Here is a 20,197-nt window from a genome sequence, read left to right on the forward strand (position 1 = left end):
GTGCAGAGCAGAGGGCCAGACCTCCCATTACGGAACACAGAGCTTGTGGTCTCGCTCCACTGGTGAGGGTGTCAGCAGCTCCCTGTCCAGCCAGCCAGAAGCAGGGTAATGGATTGTGTTATTCCTCCGTGTTGACATTGCACCAAGCCAGAGGTCTCTCTCTCACTCCCTCGCGCTCTCCCCTCCTTTACACTGTCTCTTTGCACTCCCCATTCACCTGATACGAATGAGATCTCCTCCACATGACTCTGCGGCACAACCACAAAGTTTTTTTTTACTTAATTTATTGTCTTTTACATGTTGGTTGAAGAATTACTGCATGTGATGAATTTTAAGCTGCTACCTACACTCTTACCAATGTAGAGTTTAGAATCATGTTTTATGCCTTTCTATTATATTTACATCCCAAAAGGTCCACCTTTTCTCTTCTTACATATTAGTTTGTCCCAGAAATTCCTGATTTTTCCCAATTCAATTTCAATTTATTTCATTTCTATAGTGCCAAATCACAACAAACTTGCCTCAAGTAACGTCTAACACAAATAAAGTCTAACCTTACTAGAGCAACCACACAGGCGACAGTGGTAAGGAAAAATTCCCTGTGATGATTTGTGGAAGAAAGCTCAAGCAGACCAGACTCAAAGGGGTGACCCTCTGCTTGGGCCATGCTACCGACACAATTGACAATACAGGAAATTATACAGGAAATTATACAGGAAATTTTGGGAGTCCAAGCTGGTGCACAGAAGAAGACACTCACTCCCACTTCTGAGAGTGAAAAAACCTCAGAGAGAAAAAAAACAGAGTCAGGTGGCAGAAAGACAACAAATACAGTATAATTTGTGAGCATTAAGCAACAAGAAAAACAGAAGAAATACTAAGTTGATTGCCAGCATCTAGCCCTAAGCTTCACTAACAGCCCCAAACTTTACATAAATTTGAGGCTGTGACCCGCTCTGTTTACGAATAAAATTAATTTAATAAGCATAGTTACATACTACGCCAGTATGCTAGTCATATGAAAGGGAAAATAAGTGCGTCTTAAGTCTGGACTTGAAAGTCTCTACAGAATCTGACTGTTTTATTGATGCAGAGAGATCATTCAACAAAATAGGTGCACGATAAGAGAAAGCTCTGTGACCCGCAGACAATTATCCAGAGTTTACATACAGGCTTATTGTAAATGTGAATTTGACCAAATTTTCAAGCTATTTCTTCTATGGCACCTGATTGTTTGTGGCTTTTGCTGAGAAAAAAAAAAAAACTTGGACATCCAGTTGGGGCCTGAAATCAGGCCATACTTTCATCAATTAAAAAGCAGGCAGTGGCATCAAAAATGTCTTGCAAAATGAAATAGGCTTGCAGACACAGATAATATGAACAATATACAGCACATGTAATAATTTAATTTGATGACATGTCCACTGCAATTTTGCAAACACTTTGGAAAGTTTAACAACAATGCATTAAATGATTTGTCAGTTAAATCCACCGGATTGAAAGTGCTGTTTGTGTTGTCAGTACTTCCATTGTATTGTGAAGCTTTGGAAAATGTTTCTGTGTTTGGGTGAATTTGCAAAAGACACATTATCAAATTAAATTTATTCACACACTGCAGGTAATATTTGTGTTTTTGTTTTTGGTGCTCATTATCAGGTATCAGTGTACATAATTCCTCCTGTTCCTCTCTGTGTGTCCAGGCAGTCACAACAGACCCTTTTCCAGTAAAGCTGCTGTATGACAAGTCACATGACCAGGTGTGGATCCTGACATGGGGAGATATGGACAGAACACACCCAAGACTTCTGGTATGTCATCTATGTTAAAAATGTATCAGGTAATAGACTCAGGTTGCTCTTCATTTCTAATATTTAAGGATTTTCTCTTTGTTTGTAGCTAATTTTGAGTGAAATCTGTCAAGAATCAATGAAACTCAAGTTATTTTTTTTTCCTTTTATAAATGTTTGCCTTTAAAGAAAAGCCAAATAACTGTACCCGTGTTCTTACCTGACTAATTGACTGTCAGGACTAGTTCATGATTGTAATGTGATGGAACATTGCAACATTACGTGATGATTTACCCTCTCCTTTGTTTCAACTGACATCTCTCGTGTTGGAGCCATGATTCCTATCAGTCCACTTGGTGTAACAGCTCTCCAAGGTGTGATCACTCCTTTTTAGATGCAGACTAACAAGCAGATGTGATTTGATGCAGGTGTTAGTTTTGGGGATGAAAATTTACAGGGTGATTCCATAATTTATTCCTCAGAATTGAGTGAGTCCATATTTTTTTCCTCTGCTTGGTCTAAAAAAAGTAACCGTTACTGACTGCCACAATCTTTTTTTCTTGATTTCTTATAGTGTTTCTTGAAGCCAGAAAGTTGCCATTTGAAATGACTTTAGTTTTGTGTCATGTCTGTGATCTGCTTTTTTTCTACAAAATTAAACAACTGAATGAACATCCTCAGAGGCCGGTGATTCCATAATTTTTGCCAGGGGTTGTAGAAGTTATTCATTCATCAAGGGTCATGGTGAAACTGGAGCCTATCCCAGCAGTCATAGGAAGTGAAGCACAAAAACGTTAGAACAACTTAAATAAAATAACACCAAATGACACCTAGTAACACCAAAACCTTTTAATTAAATGTAATTAACCTTGTGGAAGACAAAGCAAATCAGGTACAGCAAGAAAAGCCCCATGGTGTGTAATCAGTAGTGGCTGAGTTTGAGTTACTTTAAAAAGATGCAGGTACATTTAAAATTAAGAAGGGCATTCTTTTTGTAAAGTCTTGTACCACAGAGAAAGATCAGGACATTGTTCAAAACTATAGGAACACCAGATAAATGGCATCCAAAAACACACAATCACATACAAAAGAAATGAAGGACACAATGATCAGAGTGTGACATGGGTAAATTGAAGACGTAAATAGAAGACGTAAACAAAGTCAGACACTTTGTTGTTGACACACATTCATTTTTAGAGCAGAATCCTTCAAAGGAGTATAGCGGGTTGTTATTCTGTTGCCAGAAACTGAGCCCAGATGTAAGTATGCACACGATCAGTACATTGTGAAATAGTTTATTAAAGGGTTAAGGGATGGGGTGGCTTTTTGTGACGTGAGAACTTAGGTTAGTGTGGCATTGAGGTTTGGCGTGGTGAGGGCATGTCTCATGAGATGTGAAGACTTGACTTGGTCTCATAAAAAAGTTTGATGAGGTGAGAGATTGACTGGCAAGACGTGGACATGTGAGGCTCATCCACACCCATTGAGGTGTAGCGTAATATGGGTCATTCCTGTTGAATGAAGGCAGAGGATGGTTGGGCCTGTGACATGTAAAGGCAACCTGCCATATCATGGATATGTCTTGGGTAGTGAGGACTTTACATGATGTAGCTGCTAGTTATCTCTCAAAATCTTGGCTGGAGGAGGGCAAGATTTTTGATGATGTGTGGAGGCTAGTTGAAGACTGGGTGCATCGTGATTAGATTTGATAAAAACTTGAGTGGAAAAATCTTTTGAAGCGAGACAGCTTACTCATTAATGGAACACCCTAGACTGATGACCAAAGATCACAAAATGAGAACCAATATCCATAGATTAAACAGAGACAGGTGTGGGATGAGGAAAAAGTAGCATGTGTGTAATATAGACAAGAGATGTAAGAGACATACTGTACACACGGAGAAAAACAAAGTGGTTGTAAGCCAGAATCTACATTTTAGAAAATCTGATGAGCATTTTCAACCTGAAAAATGTTATTCTGATGTAAGTGAAATAAGGTAAAAAAAAAAATAATAATAATTAAGATTATAATTTGCATGTTATGGTTAGGGGTCCGGAGAGAACTGGGCCATTACAGGTGATGGACTTAAATGCTGGGAGCAAGGAAGAGAAATGATTGTGAATGGAAAGATTTTTTTTACAATAAATACATGAACAATGCTGCGCTGGTTAGACAGCCTGCTGAGCCAAGACAGAGCCCGCTTGTAGTGGTGGAAATCTGGGAGCTGCAGTGCAGACACTGACAGACCTGGGAGTCTGAGAACAAGCAGGAATCCTGGGGTATATGGGAACTGGATCTGGAGCCAGGTGGGCGAACAGAGCCGAGGACGGGAACTAGGAGAACGGAGGAGAACAGAGGTCAGGGCTTGCACTCGTAACACTGAAGCCTTTAACAACAAGCAGTTCACTGTAGGCTTAAAAAGGCAATGTTCACAGGTTCAGAAATAAAGTTCACTTTCTAGGAAACAAGGTTTGCTGTTGAGGAATCGTTCAAAATTCTTCAGAAGTCAGGTGCTGCACGTCTTGTGATGGAGTTCCAGTTAAGCAGGACTTGACTTTAGTAATGACTTGGAAAGTTCTCAGTGGTTCAGTATCAGAGTTCATACAGTTCTTGGAAAACAATTCTTGGAAGTAGTTCTTGGTTCTAGTTCTTGGAAACAGTTCTTAGTCATGCACAGTCACAAACAAGAAGAGCATGAGAAAGTGATCTCACAGACATGCAGGAACTTAACTGAAGCATGGCAGAGCTACGCGCTCTGTAGCTGAGAGCCGGAGAGTTCCAAAGTGATGTCGTGCAGAGCGTGGCGTGGGAGCCACGCAGGAAAGTGTCTGAAAACACCAAAAACATCAACAAGCTCTAATACAGGAAGTAGAGGTGGCCAGGTTACCTTGAAATGAGCTGCAGAAAACCCACACATCAGAGCGCTTGGAAACGTCAGCACAGAACAAGGTCATGGATGAATCTGGCCTCAGAAAAGGAAAGAATCCAGCCAAGACTGAGCTTAAAGCCGGGGTTTAAGTAGCCTGCTCCTGATGGATCAGGTGACCCTGGACCATCCCTTGGTTATGCTGCTTTAGACGTAGACTGTGGGGGGGTTCCCATGATGCACTGTTTCTTTCTCTTTTTGCTCTGTATGCATCACTCTGCATTTAATCATTAGTGATCGATCTCTGCCCCCCTCCACAGCATGTCTTTTTCCTGGTTCTTTCCCTCAGCCCCAACCAGTCTCAGCAGAAGACTGCCCCTCCCTGAGCCTGGTTCTGCTGGAGGTTTCTTCCTGTTAAAAGGGAGTTTTTCCTTCCCACTGTAGCCAAGTGCTTGCTCACAGGGGGTTGTTTTGACCGTTGGGGTTTTTCATAATTATTGTATGGCCTTGCCTTACAATATAAAGCGCCTTGGGGCAACTGTTTGTTGTGATTTGGCGCTATATAAAAAAAAGTTGATTGATTGATTGATTGATTGATGAGCTGCTCATAAGCTTCAGGTGCGAGGAGAAGATGAGTTACAGGTGTTCCTCGGCTCTGCAGTGCGCCATCTGCGGGGAAAACTAACAAACTACACACAAGGTTAAAAAAAAAAAGGAAAGGAGAGAGGCAGACACAGGCAGACCATGACATTGCAGGGACATTTTTGAATATAATGGAGGTAAAATATACAACCCCTGGCAAAAATTATGGAATCACCGGCCTCGGAGGATGTTCATTCTGTTGTTTAATTTTGTAGAAAAAAAGCAGATCACAGACATGACACAAAACTAAAGTCATTTCAAATGGTAACTTTCTAGCTTTAAGAAACACTATAAGAAATCAAGAAAAAAAGATTGTGGCAGTCAGTAACGGTTACTTTTTTAGACCAAGCAGAGGAAAAAAATATGGACTCACTCAATTCTGAGGAATAAATTATGGAATCACCCTGTAAATTTCCATCCCCAAAACTAACACCTGCATCAAATCACATCTGCTCATTGACATTAACCCTATGTCATGAAATTGACCCTATGTGTCTTTTTGCAAGGAATGTTTTCACAGTTTTTGCTCTATGGCAAGATGCATTATCTTCTTGAAAAATGATTTCATCATCCTTAAACATCAGAAAAGTGTCCAAAATATCAACGTAAACTTGTGCATTTATTGATGATGTAATGACAGCCATCTCCCCAGTGCCTTTACATGACATGCAGCCCCATATCATCAATGACTGTGGAAATTTACATGTTGTCTTCAGGCAGTCATCTTTATAAATCTCATTGGAACAGCACCAAACAAAAGTTCCAGCATCATCACCTTGCCCAATGCAGATTCGAGATTCATCACTGAATATGACTTTCATCCAGTCATCCACAGTCCACGATTGCTTTTCTTTAGCCCATTGTAACCTTGTTTTTTTCTGTTTAGGTGTTAATGATGGCTTTCATTTAGCTTTTCTGTATGTAAATCCCATTTCCTTTAGGCGGTTTCTTACAGTTCGGTCACAGACGTTGACTCCAGTTTCCTCCCATTCGTTCCTCATTTGTTTTGTTGTGCATTTTCGATTTTTGAGACATATTGCTTTAAGTTTTCTGTCTTGACGCTTTGATGTCTTCCTTGGTCTACCAGTATGTTTGCCTTTAACAACCTTCCCATGTTGTTTGTATTTGGTCCAGAGTTTAGACACAGCTGGCTGTGAACAAATTGAATGAAATTGCATATTCATAATAACTGCAAGTACAGTAAACCCATGACTGGCATGTCTTGAATGCACAAAGTTTCTTTTTCATTATTGTTCTCCTTTTACACTACTCCACTCGAGTATGGTGTGTGAGTATTTGCCATCGCACAACTGTGATGAGCGATTATCTTCTTGGGAGCATCTAATCTGTATCAACTGTTAAAAGTTCACAGAGAGAGCCAAACAGTGCTTCATAACTAATTGAGCATGTTTGTGTACCTGCGTTCCTGTTTATACGATAACCATTTGTATGACAACATCTAATCTATATATGTTTTAGAGCATTTACCAAGCCAGCAAAACAGCAATTCACAGGTGTGGTGTTTCCAGAGTGTGCCTGTCGTCCCTTTAGACCACTGGTGTTGGAGGCTTCACAAATGAGAAATGATCACAGGTGTGGTCGTATTTAATCCACCTCAGGGGATTCGAGGAAGGGAAAGGAGTGGAAGCTCAGAGGGCTGAAGAGGCGAAGGGTAGGAGGAAAGACACAGAGCTGAGACTCATGGGAGTCGTATGTTGCTGTTTTTAATATTTTATATATATATATATATATATATATATATATATATAAAATAGCCAAGTGGCCTCTATGTGTGTGCGTGTGTGCATGCGGCTTTGATCACACAGAAACTGGGGAGAGTTGACATTTGCCGTTTGGTATGCTCACGTATTTTGGTTAAAGGATGAATGCTGTAAAAACAGAAAGTTGATAGGCCTAATATTGTATTTTTGGAGAAATGAGCAATTTTAGCTAACCAGTAAGCTATGGACATTGTGTTGCAATGCACCATGGGAGTTTGGGCTTTGCAGTTTTAAATGTTGTTCTTGTGGTGCTTTTGATGTCTTCAGCCACCATCTCTGTGAGTGTATAAAATTAAAAGCATCTACTTGCAGCAGAATGCTGAAAAAGCAAAAAGCTCTGTGTGCGTGCGACTGGGGACAGCTAACAATTGCAGTTTGGTATGCTTATGTATTTTGGGTCAAGGATGTACCAAAACTGAACATCCCCAAAACGGAACGTTGATCGGACTTATATTGTGGAGAAACTATGAATATTAGCTAATGTTGCTAATTGCAATCTGGACTAACATGGTATTCCAGCACAGGCCGGTAAATCATCTTTATATTAAGAGCATGTGTGCATGTGTGATTTTACTTACTAAGTTCAATGTAAGTGCATAATATAATTGTAAATACTTTAAAAATACATGGATGACACTTATTTACTGTACATTGTGGTCCATTTAAAAATCAAAGACAAAATAGAAGTAATCATAATAATAATACTAATAATAGTAACAGTAATAATAATAGTGTTTATATAACAACAAGAACCTAAACAATTTATAAATACATTAAGATAGTAAATTAACATTAAAACATTACATAATTAACTGATTAATATCACTTTGAGCAGATGGAATCAGTTAATCAGTGAAATCACGTGGTGGAGTCAGTGGCTGCAAAGAAAACCTGCACCCTCTTAGCCCTTTCTGGAACAAGTTGCCCACCCCTGGTCTAGGTCCTTGTAACATTTTGGGGATGTTGGGGTGTGTCTGAAGTTGAACACACTGTACATACAAGTAACACAGCTCCAGAGTGACCTCCTGTGCAGCACTGGAGCCGTAGTGTACAATGGATGATTGAGACGTTTTGAGCCTGACCCAGCAAAAGTAGGGCATCTTTGGCATTCTGAGAAACCATTTCTCAACATTGCACCCAGTAAGTCAAAACTTCACACATTCTTGAGAAATGTTGGCTTCCCAGAAATGCAAAAGCTGGAGAACCACACCCTACTTCTTCTGGGTCAGGTTCAAAACGTCTGTAACCCCTCGTAACTTTGACATGAAACAAGTGGAAACACAGAGTAGGTTTGTGCATTACATGGAGTCTACTAGTATGTCTGGTGTGAACTAAGTTGACATTCTATCACCAAACTGAAGCCTGATACATTAAGTATTGTATATATAAATAAATAATATGATTAATCAAGTCTGTCTTCAACACACAAAATAGACATTTTTAAAAGACAGGGTAGACCCACCTTGACCATTGCCATGTCATTCTTCAGAGTGCTACACCCTGGGATACTGTCAAAACATCATGACAATGCTATGCTATAATGTGAATATAACCAAATTAGTAATTTGTCATTATTAAGAACTATTGTAAAATCTACAATGTATAAGTTGTAGCAACTGTGGCAAATAGAATCAATGTTCCATTTAAGGGTTCTTGTCATCTGGATTAACCAGTCCAGTCCATGGTTGTGTGTTGCACAATGGACCATGTGATTGTAGTGCGGGTGTTGTAGCAGGTGATTTATTTCTGTCGCTGTCACAACTAAGGTTCACATTCAGAGTTCTTTAAGATGAAATATTGTTTTTAGTGAAGCAGAAAATGGTATGACCCATTATTTTTCATCACACGCGAATGCACAAAAAGCAGCTTTGCACAGAATTTCATTCTTCCTTATTGTAGATACTGCCTGGACTTCGGAAAACACTTTTCCCCCTTCAGTTTTTCATTTTATTCATTTCCCTTCTTCCTGCAGTCATTCTGAAGTAATGAATAATTAGAGAGCAGGGAATGAATCTCTCCAAAATGCAATTGCAGGGAAACCGTGTAATGGATTGGAGGCCACATAGATCACACCACAAATAAATGATCTGATAATGTCATTATCATTTGGACTGAAAGTAATTGACCTCTTCAGCTGCAGCTTGTCACTACCAGAGGCAGCGCCTCGCTTCACCACATCACAAATGTGCATGTGTCTCAGAGTGGTAATCTGTGCGTTTGTCGTGTGTAAATGACTGGTGACCTGTCCGGGATGTACCCTGCCTCATGCCCAATGAGCACTGGGAAAGACTCCAGCACCCTGACACCTTCCTTAAGACACAGTGGGAATAAATAATGCATGAATGTATGATGTGTAAATGTGCATGTGTGGTTGTGAAAGTGTGTGTCCACAGAAAGTTAAAATTAAATAATTGTGCTTATTATTTCTGCAATCTTTATAAGCTTACTGTATAAGACTCCGAGGACTCAGAGTCATTGCATGAGATGTAAAATATTTAATTTAATTTATTTCATTTTTTCATTAATTTATTTCGTTTATATAGCGCCAAATCACAACAAAGTTGCCTTAAGGTGCTTCACACAAAAAAGGTCTAACCTTACCAATCCCCAGAGCAAGCACACAGGTGACAGTCAGCCACTCAGCCGTTATATAATACTACGATTGATTCTTTTCCTCTTTCTTTTGTGCTCAGTATAACTTATACAAGTAGATTTGTCTACCTCCTAAATACTACAGGGAATCAAGATATTAATTCAAGTTTCAGGATTCCCCTTTGAATGTTGATCAGAGTCTTAGAGGGAATTCAGAACACACTGTTTTTATCCCCAGGAAACCAAACGCCCAAAGAGGGATTATGCTGTGGTGATGGCTGTCTGTCTGTCCAACCATCTCAGCAAGGGTATAAGCCAGGAGTTTTCAACTAATTCCAGAAAGGGTCGAGAGAGTGCAGGTTTTCTTTGCAACCACCCACTCCAGCAGGTGATTTCACTGATTAACATCACTTTGAGCAGGTGGAATAAGTTAATCAGTGAAATCACCTGCTGGGAGTGGGTGGTTGCAAAGAAAACCTGCACTCTCTCGACCCTTCTGATATAAGTGTTCTGAAAACATCTCCTCTCACATTTTTAGTAGGAATTTCAAGAAACTGGGTGCAAATCCTTGTTATAGGTTGATAATATGCATAAAGTAATATTGTACAAGATTGACACATTTTGGCAGAGTTGTGGCCATTGATTTACAAACCTAGACACTGCCAGTTTCATGAGTTGGTACCTGCATTCTGAAATCAACTCATCACATATTTAGAGACAAATTTCATGAAAATTGGTACACGTCCTTGGAATGTTATCACAATGTAGCAAGCACTTGTACCAAAGCAGCATTTGCCAGTGGGGAATATGTGCTCTCAGAGCACTCTTGTTCTCGGGAAGCAACAAGACAATTCATTTTGACAGCACAGGAAAAACTGCCATTGCAGCATGTCCAGTGTGATATTAAAGTGAAATTTCCAAATGACAGAAGCACATTGGAGTGCTTCAGCTATTCCGTCCCATTTAGTTGTCGTTAGATGGCAAAGTAAGGCGCTACTCAAGGTATCTGGAAAGTGAATGCTGTTGAAAAGCAAGACTTTCTCACTCAGAACCAAGACCCCCTCAGGTATGAAGCCAGCCAGTGAGGTGTGAGGATATGAAATCCAAGTATGAGCAATGACAAAAAAAGACCCAGTGGCATTCTGTTGAGAGAACTTGCAACCCTGGAGACCACAACAGCTGCCTACATATGAATCAAGATATATACCACGTTGAACCTTGTTAGGTGCAGTTATTGTAATCTACAAATGTTGAATTGTCTTGTTTTCAGGTTTTGCAGAGAAAAAGAGGATGATTGTTTTGTGAAAAATTGGAGACATGAAAAAAACAGCTAGCTTTTGAGGTGCATCGGTGCAGTGTACAAAAAGTAATGGATGGCATTTTAACCTGCTATTTTTATTTCTTTGCATTTGCAAGTTCTGTGGAAGGAGTGTGTAGAGAGCAACCCCTACCCCACCCACTGGGCATGAAGTAGAGATTTAATGTTGGTGTAGGCATACACTTTAAAATAGATTTGACACTGTTCCTTCCTTTAATATATGTTTTCATTTATGTGTGTGGGCGAAGTGTAGAAATGCAACACTGAGTTTGTTCTGGAATTTGGATTAGCAAATTAACCGTGGGGTTTTTTTCATACTGTAGAGTTGCAACACTTGCTAGTCCATTCAAGGGCATTCAATACAAAGCTTATGCCAAATCAGCATCTCAGTCTATTGCATCTCCTGTGGTGAGCCTGAGGCACAAATGGGAGCTGCCAAAAGAAGTTGTAGTTGCAATGTGTTTCGTTGGTCTACCAGCATCCCAAGTAAAAGGTCTCCAGTTCAAAACCACCCACAAGTCATTTCCCATGGACATTTAATTTCTTTTATCACAAATCACAACAAAGTTGCCTCAAGGCCCTTCACACAAATAAGGTCTAACCTTACCAACCCCTAGAGCAAGCACACAGGTGACAGTGGTAAGGAAAAACTCCTTCTGAAGATTTGAGGAAGAACCCTCAAGCAGACCAGACTCAAAGGTCTGACCCTCTGCTTGGGCCATGCTACCAACACAGTTGACAAAACTGACATCCAGTGTAGCAGACCGAACGGTCCGCCCCTAAAAATCGGTCCACCTTTTGCATCTGCGCATGCGTCATTTCAGACCACAGCAGCATGTCTGAGAGGGAGTCTCTTCACCCAAAGCAATCAAATGGATTAATGGGATTATGAACCATCAGATGATAAAGGTAAAACCTCTTAAATCATTCTAAAGTCAGTTTTAAGCAGAAATGAGGCTGTTTTAAGCAGAAATGAGGCAAAATTCTGTGGCGCTTTGAAATGTCAAATGCGCAGTGAATGCATCAGCTAGCATTTAGCCGCTGCGCTCTAATTGCTTCTGCTAATGCTGAATTTATGTGGAAATGATTGTTGTAGAAAAGCTTCAGATATCTGTCGCTGAGATAGATGATGACTGGAGTGCAGTTTGAAGCAGAAATGAGGTGTTAATCCGTGAACCGTGTCAGTAGGGGGGACCGATTTTTATTGGGACTGTTTGGTCTGTGACACTGGCATTGCATCAAGCAGAGCATCCAGTGTAAAGCATGTTCATGTATACAAGATCTTGTGTGGTGGCTCTTGGCAGAAACTGGGCAGCCAAAATAAATCATCTGTGCAAAGAGTGTGATAAGTGCTCTTACCTCACAAATAAAAGGTCTGCAGCTCAAGGCCAACCATGCCCCATTCTCAATGTGCAGTTAGGGTTACACCAGGAAGAGTATTGTGTGTAAAGGTTGTGTCAAATCAATGCTGATTCATCCTGTGGTGACCTATGAAGTCACATACGTATGGACCCTGAGGCCCATTGGTGCCGATGCTTATCTATGGATTCCGTGGCATGAATTCTATGATGAGCGATGAGTCTGACCACCCTCGGATGGGACAACAGTGTGACCCAGGTTTCTACCCCAGCCTAGACTGGTATTGGTCTACCCAGTGTACAGCTGGGTAGACTGACATTATGCAGATTAAGGCCCAATCCCAATAGTCTCCCTTCACCTTCACACTTTGCCTTTTCCCTTCATTTTGCACATTTACATAAGTGTGCAAAATGAAGTGAAAGGACATTGGGACTGGGCCACACACAGGTACTGTGAGAGGGAATAGAACCCAGGTCTACAAATTAACAGGCCAGGTCCTTATTCACAGAGCTTCCTGCTCTACCCCAGAGTGGTGACACATCAGCAAAAAAAAAAAAAAAAGATGAGAAGCTCCCCCAAAAGAAAATCATGGTTGCAGTGTGTTTGGCCCCATAAAACACCTGGCTTGTCCTTGGTTGTGATTTGATCATGCAGGCAAGTATAATAAAGCATGGGTCATGAACAAACAACCCTCCCCCCTGCCCCCTTACTGTACAACAAACATGCTGATTCAGTGCGAGCTCCTTGACATGACTGATGAGGCTTTTATTGTGCTTGTAAGACAACCATTGCTGAATGAGTCGCTTTGTCGGAGAATGGCGTCTGGCCCACAATTCATCAGCAGGAGTTGCACACTGCAGATATTTATCTGCTCCAGGATGTATGGGAGCGTCACCTGGACCTCAGATACATCATTTCAGTTTCACTCCCTCAAAGTAGCAGTAGGAATAACAGCAATCTGAAGCTGGGCCTCAGTGTTAGAGGTCACAGTTATCGACTGAAGTGTCCTTGAACGTGATTATCAATCTTTATTTAGACCTCTTCAGGAGATGAGACTCCTTCATTCTTATCCCAAACTTTTAACTTTTTGTCAAGCAGGGGAGGAGCAGGGTCACACTGTATGAATACTCTTCATACAGGAGGTGTCACATCCTGCCAAGGGAGTGATGCTGCAATCAGCCTGCAAGTGGATGCTGATGTGGAGGTGGAGCAGAATAAAATGCAACTGATGAAGCAGCACCTTACAGGCCCAATGCCAATGTCCTCCCTAAGCCTTGAGCCCTGAAATCACATCACATGGAAAGTGATTGATTGAAAGACACTGCAAGGGTTCAAAATAGTATAAATTGGAATGAGACATCTCACGCTACCATTGCTTCCAATGATAGATGATGATGAAGAGGGCCCTAACCCTGTGAAAGTATAAAAACATGCACATATATAAATTAAAGGCACATTTATCATTTAACTGGTTCCTACAAATGTATACAAACTGGATTAATTCATGAAAAATACATAAATCTCAAAGTTATGCATTTAAAAGACACCAAGTTTATTAGTCACCTATTTTTACCCAAATCTCCTTTTGCTTGGCAAACATATTAACCTCACATTAAGATTCATAATTTTATATTGAAAATGTTGTCCAAATGAATGGAAATGTTTGTGTATGTATTTAAAATTCATAAACTGTAGTTGTTGGCCTTTTTATGGTGGGGAGAGGGGGGTTGTGACCTTGTATTTTAGTTTTTGTTTGTTTGTTTGTTTTGTTTTTGTTTTTTCTTGTTGCAATCTTCATGACCAAGGTATTTAAGGGTTCAAATGCCTTATTTGAACTTGTTCTGGGCCCATTTGCCTTACAAAGTTGATGAGAGCCAGTTATGAAATAGTTATGTTATTCTTTTTTTAAAGCAACACCTGTCGGCAAAAAAAACAAATAAATAAACTGAGTGCTGAACAAGTTGTGTGTGTACTATAGAATGTTTGCCTTCCTCTGATTTCAAGAGGTTTTTTATTGTTACACTTTTAATCCATTTTTTTCTGTCATACATATTTAGGTAGCCCTGTGCACCAAATACCCATTTTTTGGTTTGTTGTTTTAAATGGGATCTGTAGCTGCCCCCTTGAGAGATTGTTTGCCTTTCCCCTCATAACCCCATGTTTCATATCACAAAACTCTGAAAATTCTATTCAGCAAAGTCTGTAAAAATGCCTACTTGCAGAAAACTGGGGAAAGTGGTTCAAAATTTCTGCCTAAGAGTCCTTGTGCACGTGACACTTTGACAATGGGACATCCCTAAACCCTCACACACGTAGCAGAAACACGCTTCACAATCTGTGAGTCGGTGAAGGTGGATTTTTGGATTTGGATACAGTGTGAACAGCAAGAAAGATCATTTAATGGCTGATAGAGATCATATCACAATGATCTCAGTGATGTCACATCAGTCAGTGATGTCAGAGCTTAGTGTTTGCTTACACCAAGAAAATAGCCTCTTAAAACATTATGCATGGATCTGGAAGAATTCAGACATTGGTGTAATTAATCTTAGAGCTCTTGATTGAATAATTGGTATAATTGAGGGTTAATTGAGGCACATAAGGCTGTATTTAAGAGTCTACTTATAGAACCAGTGCCTTATTGCTTTTAAGAACATGGGAAAAGTCATTCATTCATTTTCTGGTGCTTATCCAGGTCTAGGTCATGGTGGCAGGAGGTCAAGTAGCTCCTCCCACACTTCTCAAGCCTCATCCAAGTCTTCTCACTCTTCCTGGGGGATCGTGACATGTTACCAAGATCACTGGCAAATATATTCTCTCCAGCATGTCCAGGGTGTTCAATAGGGCCTCGTCCCGGTTAAAAGGGGCTGGACAACCTCACTATGGAGATGAGCAGGGTAATTCTCACCAGATGCTGGAGCCACGTCAGCTGGCTCCTTTGAATGCAAAGAAGCAGCAGATCTAATCTGAGTCCCTCCTAGATATTTGAGCTTCTCACCATGTCACAGAGTTTCTCACTCTGTCTCTCAGAGATACCCAATGAATGAATCTTATTTGTGCCACTTTTATGCTGCGACTTTGTTCTTTCAGTCATTACTCAAAGTTAATGAACATAGGTGAGAATAGGAGCATAAATCAAATGGTAAAAAGTGTCACCTTCTGGCTCAGCTCCTTCTTCACCACGATGGTCCACTACAGCGTCCAGAAAAACATCAGATGCAGCACATGGGAAAATCAAAACGAGTAAACCAAGAGATTTAAGCATTTTTGACCTAAACATCAAATTCCTCCTTAAGAGTCATCTCCAGGACATTCAAGAAGCAACTGTATAAGGTATTGTATGAAAGAAATAAGAATCTTGGGATAATACATAATTAATTTTATTAGGAAAGAATCCAAATTACTGTCCAAGAATGAACAAAGTTTGATGCAAAAGGTCCAATAGAATTTAAGGTTCTCAAGTAAGGAATCGATTCAAAATTGGGAGGCATCAGTTAGTAATTGCATCATTCTGCTTTACAAAAGCTCTGCATCACTATGACCTAATGCCCTGTTGTCAGTTTCATATATCATGGCTTGAAACCAAAAGAGTGTCTATGATATTTCATGGTCTTGTTTGAACCAAAGCAAGATTTTCAAGATGCCCTCAAATTACAAACAGTGACATGTACGTGCCGTGACATCAACAAGGTGGCAAAGTTGTATTAAAGCTTTTCTACAGTTATGCTAACATTAGGCCGGCATGATATCTGTGGAAGAATTGCAACAACAAACACTGCACTAGAACACATTTGTATGCACTCTTGATGTTGAGACGTGGGTTGTCATGGTTATTGAGTGTTTTACAACATCCCATAATGCTCTGTGCACATTTTAGTTCCAGTGCAGCAGGCGATCTTTTTTCGTTTTCTTCTTTGTTCCCAGAATAGATGGAGGATAAAAGAGAATATTCGAAATTGTTCAAAAAAAAATTTAAAAAGGCTCAGAAGGTGACTTTTGTTGTTTGCATCAATGCAGCAATCCATGAATGAAAGGTTTGGCACAAAGAAAAAAGGTAACGTTCTACAGATTTTCAGCAGTTAGCACCAACACAAAGCAATCTGCAGGAATGAGACAGATGAAACACTTTGGATTTCCAAAAAACATTCCAGGATGTGCAGTGAACACTGTAAAGGAATGCTTCTTAGATTAATTTCATTTCTCTTTTTCAAAATAAAAAAAACCTGTCATTTTATTTTTCAAAAAAAAGCAGGTGAAAGCTCCTATTTCAGACTCAGAAGCAGAAATGACACTGACCTACGCTGAATTCAACATGAAATCAAACTAGGTTACACATATCCAGCAAAAGTATTCCTTGTCTAATTGTGTACGAAACTGAATGAGTGACACACGAATAATGGGGAAACCCTAACGCTACTTGTGAGACTGACTGAAACTTAGCTATGCTATCTCATTTCTTCTTCAGAAAATTGAGCCTGTTTTTGTTGCCATGAGAGTGGCCTTTACATGTCCAGTGTCTGTGGACATGAAATGCCCTTAGCCCAGTTTCATGAAGCAGTCTAATCTTGATTAGTTGACTAAACTAATTATTCGACTAATCTTTAGACATTAGTCGTTGCACAAAGCACTTAGTCGGCTAAAGTTTTGCATTAGCCGATTAAGGTTTTTAGCCTGATACAGAGGAGGCTAATCTTATTTTAGGCAACAAAACATCAGTGTCTTACCTCAAAAATGGCAGCTATCATGTACCACCAACTGATGGAGCAGGAAGGAAGGACAGCCTTGCGGCAGGAGTGGGTGTTCCAGGACCTGAATAATCCATTGGAGATGTTTATGGACGCCATAGCCGGGAGCACTTCTCCTTTGGTGAGGTGGACTAAGCTACGTTTGAGGCAGATGACCAACACAGAAGTAAACAAAACTCTTGTGCATGTGAGGCGTTTCTTGGCAAAGGCACTGGTGAGGCCACTTATGCCCTTGAAAATTGTCAACTAACATCTGATGGCTAATCTACAAGTTTAGCCGTCGATGTGAAATAGAGATTAGGAGGCTGATGTTGGGTGACTAACCTTGGTCAATTAAGTAAGTTTAGTTGACTAAAAAATTAGACTGCTTTATGAAACCGGGCCTTGATGTCTTGATATCTTTTCAAAACACTGACCTTCAACCTTGCATACACAGGGCATTATGGGAAGTTGTGAAATTGATTATAGGTCATTCTGGTATGCATATCCATGAAACTGAAAACTGTGCTTGAAAGGAGGAAGTCATTACTCCAAAATCAAGAGAGAAAAGCAAGACAAAGGTTTGAAGTTGATCAACATGTCAAATGGTGACCTTTGTCTAGGAAGGTTTTCTGGTCTTCGTTCTGCTGTTTGTGCATCCTGAAGCCATATGTTTTCTTACCTTTGATGTTGCACTTGTGGGTAATATGCTCTAATTATGACACATATCTAAGAGGTAGACAATGTGTTGATTGTAGAGGAAGCCGAATTAGAAGTGAAAATGAAATTTGTGTGTTGTATCTAATGTTGCTGATATTATGTACAGGTCATTCCCCAAGCCAGTGTGGGAGAGGTGCACCATGCCGCCCGTACGTCCTTCCAGAGGGTCAACGACTTCTTTATTCCTCCAACTAACCTGATCATCACTCACGTGAGGTACAGAAGCTTACACACTTGTACACTTGTGGTATTGCATTGCAGGTGGGGTCAGTGCTCACTCATCGTAGCTGTTCTTCTGAACTAAATGAGACTTATAATGAGACTCTCCATGTGCATTAATCATTCCCTTTTAAAATCTGGAAAGGCTATTAACCTTTGCTTTGAACTTTGTCGATTTAGGTTTGGCTTTGTCTTCCTCAAAAATGAACCTGCCGTTCATAAAATTGACCTGGAGACCTTTCACCGAGTCAAGACCATCAGCCTGAAAAACGACAGCTGCATACCAGTAAGCATGGCCTACACCCACCTGGGCGGTTTCTACTTTGTCCAATGTCAGAACAAGAGCCATCTGCAAGCCCCGCCCCACATGCTCATCGACAGTGTGACAGACACAGTGATTGGTCCAAACCTAAATGTCACAGGCTCACCCTTTGTGTCACCAGACGGTCGATACATTGTGACGCCTGTCCAACAGAGGTCAAAGCTCGTCATACAAACTGTGTCCTTCCAGGGAGAGCTGGGTTTGAACCAGGAAATGGATGATCCTGTTGTTGTATCTGATCTAGTGTTCCAGCACTCCTTCACAGAGGCCAATCAGTATGTGGTGGTGGCCACCTCAGGTTCAGGCACGGACCTCCTGTTTGCTGACCTGTCCTCGGGCCGCACTGAGGTTCTGCAAAGCCTCAAAGAGCCTCTTGACCATCAAGCCTGGCCTTGGGGAGGTCCCAACAGAGTGGTGATCTCCAGTGGGTTGTTCGGACAGTACCTGTTAACGCCATCAGCAGAGTCCCTCTTTGTTCTGAACGGAAAACAGAGAACACCACATTGTGAGGTGTCAGACATCAAGAGAGGGAACACAGCTGTCTGGGTTGGTGAGGCATGAGGAAGAAAGAATTTTTACAAATGGCAAGAAATGAAAAAGAACAAGGATGAGGCTGAATTACCTATTATTAAGATTTATGTGATCATAAGTTGTGGACTCAACCTTGGGACTGAGCGAGAGAAATACCTGCCTGGGTTTGTTGTATCAAAAGTACACTTCAAATAGAGTCAATGAGAAAACATAAAGAAAATCTGTTGTGATATTTTTATTGGGAGAAAGTGTCAATGCCATTCAGTGCAACAGTGATCTATGTGCACTTAACTATACAGTTATACATTATTGCACTTCCTTCCATGTTATCACAGCAAATATGTACCTGAAGAGGGGTTATTATTGAACTATGCACAATGCTCACTTTTTTAGAGTAAAAAGCTTTCAGATTTTGTTGATCTTAACAATGTTTGTCGTTTTCACCAGTGCTTCATATAGTCACTACAAACAGTCTTTGTCTTGTCTGCCGTTAGTGTTTGCGTGTTCAGAGCCCATCTGTTTTCTCTCCTTTGGTATTGTAGTGTGTCTTCGTCTTAAAGCATTCACATGCTCCCCGTGCCAGCACATGTAAGACCCTCTATTTACAACATGTATCCAAAGAGCCCGATTGGTCCATTAGGTGGTGACGATGGATGTGTTGATGATAGAGGACGCCTAACCAGAAATGAAACGTGCGTCCTGCCATCTTCATGAAATGATAGTCTGTCCACTCTCTCTCACATTTATTGTATGTCTGCAGCGCGGCGATGTGCTGTGAAGCCTGACAATGACACTTAGTAGAGTCTCTCAGGGTAATGGCTCTGGTCTACAGTGACTCACATCCCAACAAAGTGTCATCAGCTCTGCTGTCTGACTGGCTGTGAGCATTTGTACTTTCTCTTAGAAAACTGCATCAGGATTAAACATCAAAGCCTGCAAATTACACTTGTCATACGCAGCAATTATCCAGCATTAGTGACAGGACAATAGCACAAACACATTATAGTCATTTTCAAACCTACATTTTTGATTTGTCACTTGGATTTAGGTAGAAATTATAAAGGCACCAGATATTTTAAAAATAGGTATGAACATACTGTATATTAAGTAAGGAGACATTTCTCTATATGTACAGTATTTTCAGGAGTATAAATCATGTTTGTTTATTTTTTGGTTTTTATTTTTCTGTTGGGCTTTTTTACTAGTTTGGGAGGTCACTGCAACTTATACACTAGAGATTTCACATTTGTTGTTGTTAACAATAATTTTTATTATAAATTTTTTTTTAAATTATTATTATTTACTTATTTAACCAGGTTAGACCCATTGAGATCA

At 40.3% G+C, this 20,197-nt stretch overlaps 1 protein-coding gene across 1 annotated transcript in view; it reads left to right on the plus strand.

Annotated features, from left to right (window-relative positions):
• fstl4 (follistatin-like 4) overlaps positions 1-19,938 on the plus strand; it is a 273,186-nt gene extending 253,248 nt beyond the window's left edge. The window contains exons 10-12 of the mRNA XM_034177979.1: positions 1,701-1,808; positions 17,897-18,006; positions 18,190-19,938. Coding sequence (XP_034033870.1) covers positions 1,701-1,808; positions 17,897-18,006; positions 18,190-18,892 — 921 coding nt within the window. The 3' untranslated portion in view covers positions 18,893-19,938. The remainder of the gene's footprint in view (positions 1-1,700; positions 1,809-17,896; positions 18,007-18,189) is intronic.
• The last annotated feature ends 259 nt before the right edge of the window (positions 19,939-20,197 follow it).

The sequence above is a fragment of the Thalassophryne amazonica genome, chromosome 9, assembly GCF_902500255.1.
Source record: "Thalassophryne amazonica chromosome 9, fThaAma1.1, whole genome shotgun sequence".
NCBI lineage: Eukaryota > Metazoa > Chordata > Actinopteri > Batrachoidiformes > Batrachoididae > Thalassophryne > Thalassophryne amazonica.